Raw genomic sequence first — 14,397 nt, forward strand, 5'->3', positions numbered from 1 at the left:
ATCGTGGATGACGATGATTACGTTTCTGTGATCGCGAGAGACGGCGATAATGTATACATACCGCTGGAGATGTCCAGGATTTTTCCATGATAACGTAAGACTGTGATGACGTTTACGTCACTGTGGGAAGCGACCACACGACCGCAGGAAATATTCAGGATTTTGCCGCCGTTGATAATGTGTTCATAAAAAATTAAGATAATATTCAGGATTTTGCTACTATCGAGAGAGAAGATGTTTCCGAGGCCTTGAGTAATGATGATAATGAAAATGATTACTATAATAAGGATTATTACTTTTTCAACACTAGCTCTCTATGGACTTTGAAACAAATTTGATGTAAGTTTATATTGTATACTCCTGCAAGTCTTAAATTGATTATAGTTTAATTGAAACCAAAGAAATACGCGGGAACCTGGAAAAACTTTGAAAAACCAGGAAAAACCTGGAAAAAACCTGGAATTTCACTTTAATAAAATAGTATACACCCTGATTATGTATTCTGGTAGAAAATGTAATTTTAAGACGATTTTATTCTTGTGATTTTTTTCATAAACCTAACCGTTTCAAAGATAATAATGGTTAAAGTTTTGAGATTTCTGCATGAGAAAGAGTTTCGATAAAGGCTTAAGCATGCCAGTTGTTTTATTCGAAAACCATTCAAAATTTCACAACTTTAACCATTATTATCTTTGAAACGGTTATGTTTATGAAAAAAATCACAAGAATAAAATTGTCTTAAAATTACATTTTCTACCAGAATACATCATAAAATACAGGGTGTTCCATAAGAAAAATCAAAGTTGTCGGCCATATTGGAAAAATGGCGGCTAAAATAATTTTTTCGACATTACTACAATTTTTTAAATAAAAAGTCCAAGGCATTTACCATTTAACTTTTTTGATATCTCTTATGGTTTTCGAATAATACGGCTGGCACACTTATATCAATCACCCTGTATATAACAGGAATCTCTCATATTTGAGGGTGGAATAGGCGGTGCAAAGTTGTAGTTTAATAGCAGTATACTTTTTATTTGATAGTTACGCTACAAAGTTTGGTCGTAGTTGCTGGTTGTACCAAAGTTCAGCCCAGCGTTCAGCCAAGCTTCTTAGCGCAGTTGCAGCAAAGTTAAAGTTCCCTGCCTTGACATTCTCCAGATTGCCATAACACTTTGAATAATTTGAACTAAACCTCTGCTATGCGATGAAATAAAATACTATTTATAATATCACTAATAAAAAAATGTAACAGTATAATTTTCATCAACCATGATCTTATAGGGTAGTTTTTTTCGCAATAATTATTGTTACATTTTGTGTTTTTAAGGACAAGATTATTACTTAAGTTAGAGCTTTACCTTCTCTGTGATAAGTATATTAGCCCCATCTTAAAATAAATTCTGAGATTCAAAACAAAATTTTTAGCTTGCAAACATGCACTTCAACAAGTTTAAAAAAGTTGTACAGTAGTATTATTTGTCATACAATATGTTTTTAGACTTTTAATATGGCCGGCATAAATAGTAGTTTAATTTATTTGCCAATAATACGTTACATATAATGAAAAATTAAATTTTTAGTAAATTTAATGATAATTTCCGCACCTTCGGGATGTCCTATAGAACGTCTAGAGCTACAAACTCCAGGACACTTCCGTCCGACAGATCCAGTGCGCGCGGGCTTCGGACGTTCAGGACGGTCGGTACGGCATTTTCAGCGTTCTGCCATTAACTATTGCACAGGCTACTCTTAGTTCTCTGTTGTGCTTGTGTTCAGTTAGGTTGCACTAGATAAAGAAAATTTGTTTTCTTGAAAACTTACCGTCATCTATCATAAGATCTGGGAACAAATTGTGGAATTCACAACAAATCAACCTATATTGATGTTGTGAATCCAAAACCTTCCATTACTTATCTTAGTATTCTCCTCTTCTACTATTAAAAATGCACTCACTACAGCAATTTACTCCCCCACATCCGCCTTTTAACAGATCCTTTCCCCAACTGACTTTTGTTTTGAAAGGCGGATGTAGGACAGTGCCGAACGCCTTAACGGCGGAAAGACCAATCCAGTGCGCGCACTCCCTCTAAAAAAATGCCAAGACGGCCGTGACGACTGTACCGACCCAATGGGCGCATACCTTTAGACATCAGACGAGGTAGACGTCAGACGAATTGAGCGAACGTCGGCAGGTGAACGATTTTGAAAGGGTAGATTTTGGAAAGGGTTGACTTTGGAAAGGGTAGACTTTGGAAAGGGTTGCCGTAGACGGGAGTGAACGAACGCCAGTAAGTGTCGACGTCACAGGAGCGAGGCGCCGAGACGTGCAGACGTCATAAAACACGAGTTGTGGGGAATGGTGGGGAACATGGGAAAACAAGAACAACCAAGACAAGAAAACTAATCAAACTTCTTTCTTCATCTTTATGTGGCTTTCCTGATCGATCGTCTAATCAATTTTATTTGTGGTGTTTTAACTGTTTAAAACTGCACATACATTTACTGTGATTTGTATAAAAGGTCACCACAACAATATTTTACCTAAACAACACGATCAACTGTAATCAACTGTACTGTTGTACTGTGTTCGTTTCTCTATTTTCACATTCTATATTTGTATACTATGATAGTCTATTCAAGTTGTTGTTTTTATAAGGGGACAGTTTTTTAGTCTTATTTGCAGAAGATAATGATGCATCTAATAACATTATTGAAACATATTTTTACACTTATACTGTTACAATACTGCAAATACGAGTACATTTAAAAAAACTTAAGTGGCGTTTGATTTCGATTGGAGTTATTGTTATTGAACATTTAAAAAATCTGTATTTGTGTTTTTTTTCTGCAAGTAGCTTTTTAAATTATACGATTACAGTAAGATCTTCACTAGAAATTGATTTAGTAATTGCATTTTTTTTTCATGAACCTTAATCCGGTTGTAATTGTTTTTTTTTTATCAGGTTACGATAAAATACATTTTAACTTTAACATTAATCTTTAAACTCAAAAATAAATTTTAACCTAATCATAAAAAACAATGAGTCGAAAATATTTTTTGTCAGTGATGATCAAATGTCGTAATTTATTGGAAGGAAACTGTTGATTAATTTCCGAAGGTTCTCAGAGAGATAAAAGCTTTCGAAATGGAGATGATGAATTAATCAAATAACCTAATTTTACATCAATCGTGGGAAGACGGTTGAAAATTGCAGCTGTTCATTTACAGTGGCTTCCCTTCTGAATTACTTAAATCAATTTCAATTAAAAATGTGTTTTGTCAGTTAAAATTCAAACAGCTCCTTCTTCACATGTTGTTTATTTATGTTATAATTATATTGATGTAACGAAGGAATTTGTTTCTGTCACTGTTTTTAGTGTATTTAACAAACCAAAAACATTTGTTAATATTATGTCGATAAAACATAAAATTGTTAACATTTTTATACAAGATTTTTATCTCATACAAAAATTCTCATTATTTCATTTGTTTTAGTTCTATAGAGTTTTTTTTTTTTTATAAACTAACATTATATGAAAGCTTTAAAAAAGTATGTATTATTGTTTGAAGTTCGCTTAGTATATAGGAGTTTTGCACTTTTGTTATGCTCCATATTTTTTTTTTATTTATAAAGAACTCTTTTTTTTCAAACCCTTAGTGAAACTTGAGTAATATCTATTTAGACTTAAAGACCACCTAGGAATCTCGAAGTCAGTCAAGCTATGTAGCCTTCATTAGTTTCAAAGCCTAAAATCATTAATATTTTCTAGACTCTGCCGATTTGATTTCAGAGTTAAATCTCTGTTATGTTTGCTTTGAAATGTATTGCACAGCAAGAATCACCGCTTTAGACATTTGGTAAAAAAACGTCCGGAAAGTAAGTAATTTAAAACAACGAAATTCTACTTTAGTAAATTATAACAAAGTACTTTTTAGGTTCAACTGTGCTATGTGTAGTTCATATATTTTTTAGATTAAACCAAATATTCGGAATTTAAAACCGTCATCTAATCATATACTACTGTTTTTCTGCTAGTTAGTGTCAAACCACTTTAATGCATGAACTGTTTTTAAATTAATAGAAAATTAGTACCTACTATTTTCATCAATCCCCTAGAAAGTGGAAATAAAATATTTTCTTAAAAAAACACCTTTAAAGTTATTCGCCAACCACCTGGTTATAAATCGGTCAGATTTTGCCTGTGCTTCATAAGTCAAAGTTCATAACGCAAAATCTCCCTTACAAGGGTGTTTTGTAACCAGCTTAACACCTGGTTTTGATTAAACCTCCCCCCTCTGTCCTGATATTTGACATTTGGGAATCGGTTTTAGGCTCTCGACCTGTCTCGGCTAGTCAATATGACCATGTAAAAATAATTTCAAACGCCCGGGTGTTTCAAAATGGAAGAGCATATTTTATTTTATTTGTGAGCCCTATTTATTAATTTCTCTCATTAAATCTATGTTACATAGATTATAACATTAGATTGAGTGCATAAATTAACACATTCAAAACACAAAATTTCCCAATTTCTCTCTGAACCCCTCAAAATAGCTTAAAAAGACAAATGATTTAGTGTATTGAGGTGTTTTTGTGCTGTTAATAGTTACGAAGAAAATTGAAAAAGTTGTAACTTTAAAATTCCCTTGTCATTCTTATGGAAAACATTGTAAAATGTTGTAGTTTACTTGCTTATGAATATATTTTGATCAAACTTGGCTTTTTTATTTTATACTAAGCTATTAATATTTTACCAAAAACACACTTCATTATCCTCCCTGTAGCAGCAAACCTAGGTACTCGTTTATTCTAATGTTATATAGATTAATTGTATATCATATCAGGCGAATGGAAATTCTCTTAGTGAGTACGTTTGCTGCGGCGGGGGTATTTTTTATCAAACATTTATTTCTTCGACGTTGGCCAGAATAGTTTATATTCCGGTTGTAATAATTTAATGGTTTATGATATTGAAAAGTCTTAAGCCCCCCATACACGGGCGAGCATGTTCGTCGCCAACACCGTCACGAGCATGCTCGCGAACATGCTCGCCCGTGTATGGGGGGCTTTACAATTTTAAAGTCTAGTTGTTTTATTACCTAAATTTATTGTGAAATATTGCAATCGTCTAGATGGTTGCCACTAAAGAAACTTGGTAAATCTGAAATTTAAATCCGCCCAGGGTCATGAACAATGAAAGTGTACTCAAGCTCTATAACCCCCAGACAGCCAAGTCCTTTAACGTAGATCCTTTCTCAACTTTTAATTGGAGTTGTTAAATACCAGACTCTCTTTACTTTTATCTTGCCTTCTCACACAATAACAGTTCTTTCTCGTTTAATCGTAGATCATAGTTAAACTGAAGAAAAAAAATTTTTGAAAACATATTTATTTTTTTCCAGTTAGAACAAATATATATTAATTATGTTAAGTATTTTTTCTCTGTGCAATATTTAATATTACAGAAGAAGATTTATTATTTCAAAAATCTTTAAGATGGTTAAAAATCCTCTGAAAACGCATACAGATTGTAAAAAAATCCATAAGAAATTTAGTAATCTAAAACGCATTTTTTTACATGACTACACAATTTTACAACAATAGCAAATTTATGTCCAATTAATAATAAAAAAAACCTATTGTATTGAACGGAATAATTCTTCTTTTACAAGTTAAAAGTATCATTTCACAAATTAGCTGTTAAATTCCATTAAAATCCCTTGTAATTGAGTCACAACCAATTATATGGCTTTAGAGGATGTAAATGCTCCCAAATAAATAAGTCTTTTTACTTTTCCCTACAGATAAAATTGGCTGTGGTGTGATTTCTGGTTTTTGTCTTAGAGGAAAAATCTTATTGTTTTGCTCTTAAGGACAAGTGGTGTTTTAGATACAAACATGTGTCACGTAGAACTTTTACTGAACATTCGAACCATTCAATAGTTAAGGTGTTGTGACACACAATTTTTTTCACCTTAATTTACTCATCTTATTTCTTTTTAAGCTATATACATCCCTAATTAATATTGCTTTAATTTTATGTAATATAATATACAGGGTTAGTAAAAAGTCTAAGACCCCCGGTTAATTTTTAACGGCTCATACTAGAAAAACAAAATTCGGCATACCTTTATGGCATGGTATGAAGTACTTTTTGAGCATAACCGCCACTTGGTGTACATCCCCAAAACGGGGGATTTTGGGGGTAGCTCAAAAATTTCAAAAGGTAAGACCCATCGAGTGACCCCTCATTTTGAAGTTGGTGATAAAAGAAAACTAACATCGCAAACTAGAGGTCTCTATCTCAATCCAGTAAAAATTGATAGCTGATTAAAATCTTTATAGATCAGAATTAACTTGGAATTTTATATTCAATTGGCTACCATAGTTTACTGTGTTAAGATAGAACCCTCTAGTTTGCGTTGTTCGTTTTCTTTTATCACGACCTTCAAAATGAGCGGTCACTCGATGGGGCTTATAAACGCTTAACATTTTTGAGTTTCCCCCAAAATCCTCCTTGGGCTCAAAAAGTACTTCATAAGATTCTATATGGGTGTGTAGAGTTTAGTTTTCCTAGTGTGAGCCGTTACAAAATTTACAGGGGGTCTCCAGACTTTTTACTAACCCTGTATATTATTATATACACAATATAATAACGTGAACTAACTTAAAGCTTCCTTCGTTTTGCTTCATAACGTTTAACTAAAATTGTAAATGTACGATATTGTCGGCCTTAGAACTTCAAATTTTCATTATGCTTTATTATTTTACCATTCCAAGTTGTAAGTTTGCCATAACAGATTAAGCTTTAAATTTGCCTCTCCCTTAGGTTAGTCACCTTTAAGTTTGTATTAAAAATTTTTATTTTAACAGATCAGGTTGCAGAAGTTTATTTTTCCCCAGGATGTTTTTTTTTACTAGGACGCTAGGCACGAGTCTGGGATTGTTTTTCACATTACTTCAGGCTAGACCTAGGGGTTGCGGCATTATCACTTAGATAAAATCCTTTGGTGACTTGGCGGGGATCGAACCCGGAACTGAATCAGTGAGTAGATAATGTAATTTTCGTGTTCTACATTAAATTTTGAACAAGAATAATAGAAAATTACGGAGGATCAGTTGTAAAAACTCCATTGTAAATAGATTCAAAGATAAAAATTAAGATGTTTGATAAAAATTTTAAAAACAATGGTCTATTGGATTTTTCACACCCTGTATACAAGAAAGTGTCGGAATATGTTAAAAACTGCGCCATTTTATAAGCTTTCCAACGATATGCTACACTATTGAGGTTTATGTCTGCTTATGTACGCTTTAATGGTTTGAAGACTAGAAAGCATGGTGTCTTTAAAATTTAAAACATAGAAAGTCGGCATATAAGCAAAAGTTGTATTTTTGATTCAGCTTGAACAGTAAAAACAGTAAAAAAAGTCCCATGTTTTCTGGTATTCAAACCACTAAAACAAACAAAGAAATAATATTTAAACCTCAATAGTGTAGCATATGGTTGGAAAGCTTATAAAATGGCGCAGTTTTTAACATATTCCGACACTTTCTTGTATACAGGGTGAGAAAAATGCAATAGACTATTGTTTTTAAAATGTTTATCAAATATCTTAATTTTTATCGTTGAATCTATTTACAATGGAGTTTTTACAACTGATCCTCCTTCATTTTCCATTATTCTTGTTCAAAATTTAATGTAGAACACGAAAATGACATTATCTACTCAAATCCATATACAGGTAATTGAGAAATCGCTGTATTAAGTTTAAAAGCATGGTTATTTTTGAAAAACATAAAATAATTTTTTGGGACGCTAATTTTGAGACTTGGAACATTTGTTATGCATCATCACACTTCATTTACTTTGTACTTACATCAAAAAAATGTTGTCACACTGAGTACAAATCACCCTGTATACATAAGATTTTATTTAAATTTGGATTTTTCCAGATCAATCTGTACAAGTTCTTCACCCAGAATTTAATCTTAATTTGTGAGTCAATATTTTCCCTTTAAGTCACTTTATACATTAATATCGCATTGTGTATTTTTATTTTATAAGACGAAGCTGTAAGTTTGTCTCTTCCCGCAGGATACTGACCTGAGACCCCATGGCCCGGCCTGGCATGACCAGATGGCGCACCAGGGACTCTCCGGCAGAAGGGTGAGTGTTATAAACAACCTATTTTATAATATTAAAAATCTTTTGCAAAACTAATGACAACTAGCCTGACCATACTGCTGGAACGAATTACACGCGGGTTGTATCAAAAGAAGGATTTTTGGTCCTATAGGTGCTAGGTTTATTTGTATTTTGAGAATATTTATGTTAATTGGGTCAACAAAGGAAATTCAACTTTTCTAGTGGAGATTTAACATGGGGCCAATTTTTTTAAGCTTACGACAGCCACCCTGACTGACCATACTACTGGACCGATTTACACGCAGGTTGTACCCAAAGAAAGGTTATCGGTCCTATATGCGCAGGCTTTATTTGTATTTTGAAAATATTGATGTTAATTAGGTCAAAAATGTAAATTCAACTTCTCTTGGAAAGATATAACATGGGGCTAATTCTAAATATTAATAGACAAGCATGTTTATTGAAAAACTTTTCCTCAGCTCCTGTGAATCGCAGGAAAAATCTACGCATACTGAAGAAAGATATTTGACTGTAGATGTACAGAATCCCTTTATAAATTGAAATAGGATTGAAATTATTACAACAGATTAATTCATGTATTAAACAAAAATAATTTCTTCAATACCGGTAATCATTTTTAAATAAATTATTTTAAATTAAAAAAAAAATTCTACTAGCCATTTCTGTTCCCTATTTACATCTTTAGACTGGTAAACTGAATAGGAAATGGTTTAACATTATAATTTTTCATCTTGCAAGACTATTATTATTTAACAGATTTTTTAAAATTATTATTTATCTTTACAGCGTCTCTATCTAGTTTTTTTTTATGTTACTAATGCCAGAATAAATTTCTCTGTCACAAAACTTTCAATCGAATTTCCAATATTCAGTGTTGACTGCTACTATTAAATAATCTTCGAAAAAGATATTGTCTGTAGAAATGTTAAGTGTATTTTTTTCCAAATTAAGTACTAAAAAATTCAAGTCGAGTCTTTATTTGACCAACTGCGTTTACTGATCAACTCAAGGGACTTGGTTTAGGAACAAAGATTTATTTCGCCATTGATAAACGACCCCCCTTAAGCCATGTTCCACCTCCCCCCTCATCAGAACGGTTGACATTATGGACGAGACAGATGGTCCATGTTAGAAACAATTACAAACTTTGACAAATTTATATTCCAGTCTCTGTTTTCGAGCCTTGTAATATGTTGGAAGTTGATATATTTCTTTGTTTTTTATGATGTTTTTGTTTCTTGGAAGTACAGTAACAGTCTTTTAATTTATGTCTCGTTAAAACAAAGACATTTTTTATTTTACCATCATACCTCATCATTTGGTATTTTCAAGCTCATCTATAGCCTCATTGGCCTCAATTTACTTCACCAAATTATGATATTACCTGAAAATATGACGATGCTATAAAAGAAACATTTTCGAAACCATTTTACATTACCGTGCTTTCTCATGTTTTACAAAAATTTTCAATTTTAAGGTTGTGAAATGTGGATGTAATAAACGTAATGCATAATGATTTTGTAAATATTAATCTTTTTGAACTATCTTTTACCTCTAAGGCCTACTCCTTTGTCGCACAGTACATTCTTATGCCTACGAATATTTAAGTAGGGAAAAACTAATTGAAAGTATTTAATACTACGATGACTTTAAAAGTTATACTCGATTCTTATAGCCTGTGAGTAAAATGGAAGTATTGTATTCTAGTGACATGGCGTTATAAAACTACTGTCGTCGATACAGAATTGTTATAATTTTCGATTACGCACACACTCAATACACTAACGATAGCATCAAAACCAACTGTTTTGTCGGTATGAAGATACCTTTGTTCAAGAGGAATCGTTTAAAAACTTACTTAGGAAGAAGATTGAAGGCTTATCTTTCAGTTTTAAACTTAAAGTATTGTTCAAGGATACTTGATTGTTTGGATTTACTTTGAAGAACAACTGTGGTCTTCTCTATTTGTATTTGTTTGTAAAATTATGTTTACTCTGAAAAGAACGTTGCATAATTCCCAAAAAAATATTGTTATGTAATGTTTTATTAGCCCTCTAGTAACTGAGAAAATCTTAAGGATAAAATAAAGGTTATCCTATTTATAATAAACCCTCTCTTCTGGGTATTATATTGACTACCTTCGGATTTAATAGGAAGTAATGTTAAGAGCATATTTTACACTGAAACTTTGTTTCTGTCCGGCTTTACTTGTGTTTTCAATAGTCGGATTGTAACTGATCAACTTTGGCTTCAACCCGCGTAAACTGCGTCAGTGGAGTTACAAACCTTGTAACGGTCAGCAAACGATTGTTAGGATTCCGGTGATAATAAGGCATATTATTTGCTCATATAGCCTACGAAATCAGTTTTTCAATACATAAGTTTCACCTGTTTTGTGTGTTATGATTATTCCTTCTGTACTGTATCACTAATTAGGTGAATACAAGTTTGGTGAGTGACGTTTTTCACTGTATCATTTAATCAATATAGTATGTAATGTTTTCCAGCATATGTAGATGTTTAACTCTAATTTGGCTGGTATATTAAAATCTTTAAACAAAATTTGCAATGGAAATGTTTTCTAAATTTGTAATGTTACCTAAATCGGATTTGTTAAATAATTAATACATTTATTATTATGTAATTTTAATATATAGTAAACGTACAATAAATAATCGTACCTTGACTGAAGTGATTTAATTGAGTTTTTAAAGTTATTGCTCAAAATAAGGTTGAAAATAAATCCAATGAAATACTTTTTCAGATCTAGGTATTTTATTATTATGAGGGTTTGATTTATATTTAGTTTTTAGCTCCTTTTGATTGATACGCGTTGATTCGCATAAGATATATTGTTTCTAATAACTTTCAAATGAAATGAATTTCTTGAAGTTGCGTATTGCAGTATTACACAATCGTAATCAAACACAAGTATACTAAGTACAACTATCAAAACTGTTTCAGTATAGAAAGAGGTGTTTAACAATAAGTTTGGTTGTGTTTATGGCTTTAGGCCTATTCCAAAGGCGAGGGCAATTCGATTTCACAAAAGTTTTAAGCACTGAACAGTGCCACAACCTTGTTTCAATTTCAACGAAGTTCCCGGAGGAAAGTTGCAACTTTGGGTCTAAAAGCACAACTACCCTGTCTATTTATTACAGACTATAGTCTAGACTTTAGACTTCCACCCCTCAGTCTGTGCTCTACCCTCCTCGGAGTCATCCTTGTCGGCGCCGCCTGTCTAACTTTTATTGGTCTTTGTTTTATGACATCGTAAATCCCTTTGTTCGTGATAGACAGGAGATAAATTGGTCAAAAATAACTTTTGCCGAAATGTATTCATGTGATTTTAAAGTTGGTGTTGTTTTTGTATTTCCATGTAGTCTTGTGTTATTCAAATCTGTATTTTTGTATTCATTAGATACATGGTTGATAGTGAATAAATTATTACAAATTTAATATCAAAGTGGTTGTATATTACTCATAAATGTAGGCCTACCTTTCATCTTCATAATACCTTGGAGTGTTAGAAACATTTTCTCACAGTTTTACCTAAAGTTAACCTTCTGGTATACGTAAAAAATATAAATCAAATAAAAATTAACTAAGGTAATTTTCAGTATTGTTTTACCGAAAAATCATATAATCTTTACGCTGTCTAAGTCGATGACGTAACTTTAAGAAAACGATCTTCGAAAACATACATTTTTAGGCAGTTATTTACTTAAAATAATTGCTAACTACTTTTCTTTTTATTATGAAAATGTCCTTTACGATATGCTTCAATCAGTAAATAATCACAAGTACGTATATTTTCCTGGTACACAAATATGTAGCAAGAAAATATACGAGGTTAGAAAATACATAACCTTACAAATTTTGACCACCACCTTACATTTCTATTTGCTACTGTAAACCTGGTATTAAACGTTTCTCAAATAAGTATTTTTCTACTAAATTAGGAAAATTAATGTTTTTTAAGTAGTTCGCTAAACCTAAAAATATTTACTAACTTTTAACTATGGTGTTTTTGGAAAAGTCTGTTTCGATTTACCAGGAAAATACTTCTCAACGGGCCGCTGTTGTAAGGCATAAAAACACACGCTCATCATCCCTTCGTAACAAGTCTATTTCCTGCCTGTCTCAACCACAATCATCTGTTCTCCCTTTTTGCATCCAGTTTCGTTTTTTGTGAATCTTTTTAATGGAACATCTCAAACGGGTAGTACTCTCTTTTAACGTGAAACCCTTTTAAGATGAGCTCACCACTACCGGGTTGAAATGTTAATTTATTTTGACGAATAGAAATTATATTTCACAGTAAAACAATAACCCGCTTAACAAAGTCCTTATTGACATTCGATTCTTCAAAAGATAGTTGTATTTACGATTATGGTATTTAAATAACCTATGGGATTATAGTTTCCTAATAAGAAAATAACCGGTTGGTTGTAATTACTTCTGTATTTGGTTGTGTTAAGGAACTATGATAAACAATAATTAACCGTTTTCAAATGTTTCCAACAATGGTTTAGGTTTTTCGATGTCTTTCAAGTTTGAATTTAAACGATTAGATTCAAAAAGAAATTAATAACTTTCACAATTCCAAGTTAAGACCTTGAAATCACAGTAACATCGGGCAAGCTCTCAATCTGGGAACTTAAGCATTGTTTAGGCAAAGTTATAATTGAATTTTATGAACAGCTGTTCTGCCCTTTTATCCTTCTTTCTAACTAGTTCAATACGTCTCTTGAGTTGTGTTGGCTTTTGTTCTTTAAAAGTAATTAGGATTATCTTTACTACCAGAAGGTATAATTCAGATTTACAAAAACCATTTGGATTATATTATAAGCCCCTTCAGGTTTACATATAAAATAGATTTAAATTATGGTTATTTGTAAATTTGCAGTTAGTTCTTATTCGGGATTTTCAAATTCTGTAGTGAATAAATATGTAGTTTTACTCTATTATTCTTTAATGTATGCATGCGTGAACGGTGATTACCTATACTTTGAAATGTTTTAAAAACATTGCAATGGTCTTAATCCATAATCCATAAGCCATAATCTTATTATTCGGTCTAAATAATTTTTTTTCATAAATGCCGTTACAAATTGAAATTAATAATAATAATAATAATAATAAAATGCCTTTATTTAAAGCGGTCTTCAGATACACTGGTTTTCAAGACAACTCAAAGTCACAAAAAGTTTACAAGTACACAATAATTACAAACAGTGGAACTAAACTAGCTTTAGATTGGCCTTAAATGAATTACATGACATGATTTTCATGTTTCTTGGGAGGGTGTTGTATGCCTGGGGTCCAAAGTATGAGAACCCCTTTTTACCTATCTCACGCCGCACTCTCGGCATTTCAAGCAAGCCGTCCTGCCTAGTACAGCGTTCCCTAACTGATGTTCGAGGCATAAGTTTCCTTTTCAAATAGTGAGGCAAATTAGAAGACAGTGTCTTGTGAACAATTAAAACAGTTTGTAGAAAACATTGTTTTTCCAAAGAGAGTACCTTAGCCTGTTTGCGATAGGCAGATATATGATCAAACTTCCTCAGATTGAAGACAAACCTCAGGGCTCGGTTTTGCAACCTCGTAAGAAGAACTCTACAGTCAAGAGTAAGACATTCACCAAACGATGGAAGTGCATAGTGAATAATAGGGAAGACTGTTGATTTGACCAATTCTAGCTTAGCATTTTCAGATAGTATCCCTCTCAAACGGTGTCAAACGGTTAATATACATAAAGGTATCTTGATAAATAATCTGGGCATGATTTGTTTACATTGCATCGTCTAAATAACTAAATTCCTGCTTTTATAAAGTTAACTACTCAGAACTGAAGCCCTATAGTATCATAGTAAGTAAGGCCTTAATGTCTCAATTATTGCTAAAATAGGTTCAAAGGTTCAAAATGATACCAAACTCGACTATACTTCCTATTTGAACATTTTAAGCTAACCCCCACCACCACTAAGGGCAAAATTTTCAAAATCAACCATCATTATTGTAGCCCTTAATATCTAGGAAGGTTGCTGCAAACTGATGTCAAATATCTCAAATGGTTGAAAAGTTATTAAGGCTCCTCGCCCACTACACGATTTCGGTCGTACGACACTGTGTCGGAGCGACATCATTCCAATAGTGAACCATTGGATCTTATGAGCGCTCGCCCACTATACGATAATCTCACGACTACGACAAATTGTC

General features: G+C 32.4%; 1 protein-coding gene across 2 annotated transcripts in view; it reads left to right on the top strand.

The window, feature by feature from the left end:
• LOC128999445 (uncharacterized) overlaps nucleotides 1–14,397 on the top strand; it is a 404,276-nt gene that overhangs the window by 266,749 nt on the left and 123,130 nt on the right. For both annotated transcript variants that reach the window (XM_054425975.1, XM_054425976.1), the window contains exon 3: nucleotides 8,104–8,175. In XM_054425975.1, coding sequence (XP_054281950.1) covers nucleotides 8,123–8,175 — 53 coding nt within the window. In that variant the 5' untranslated portion in view covers nucleotides 8,104–8,122. The remainder of the gene's footprint in view (nucleotides 1–8,103; nucleotides 8,176–14,397) is intronic.

Source organism: Macrosteles quadrilineatus, unplaced genomic scaffold, assembly GCF_028750875.1.
Source record: "Macrosteles quadrilineatus isolate MER2022 unplaced genomic scaffold, UCM_ALF_1.0 Scaffold_8__2_contigs__length_117827958, whole genome shotgun sequence".
Classification (NCBI taxonomy): domain Eukaryota; kingdom Metazoa; phylum Arthropoda; class Insecta; order Hemiptera; family Cicadellidae; genus Macrosteles; species Macrosteles quadrilineatus.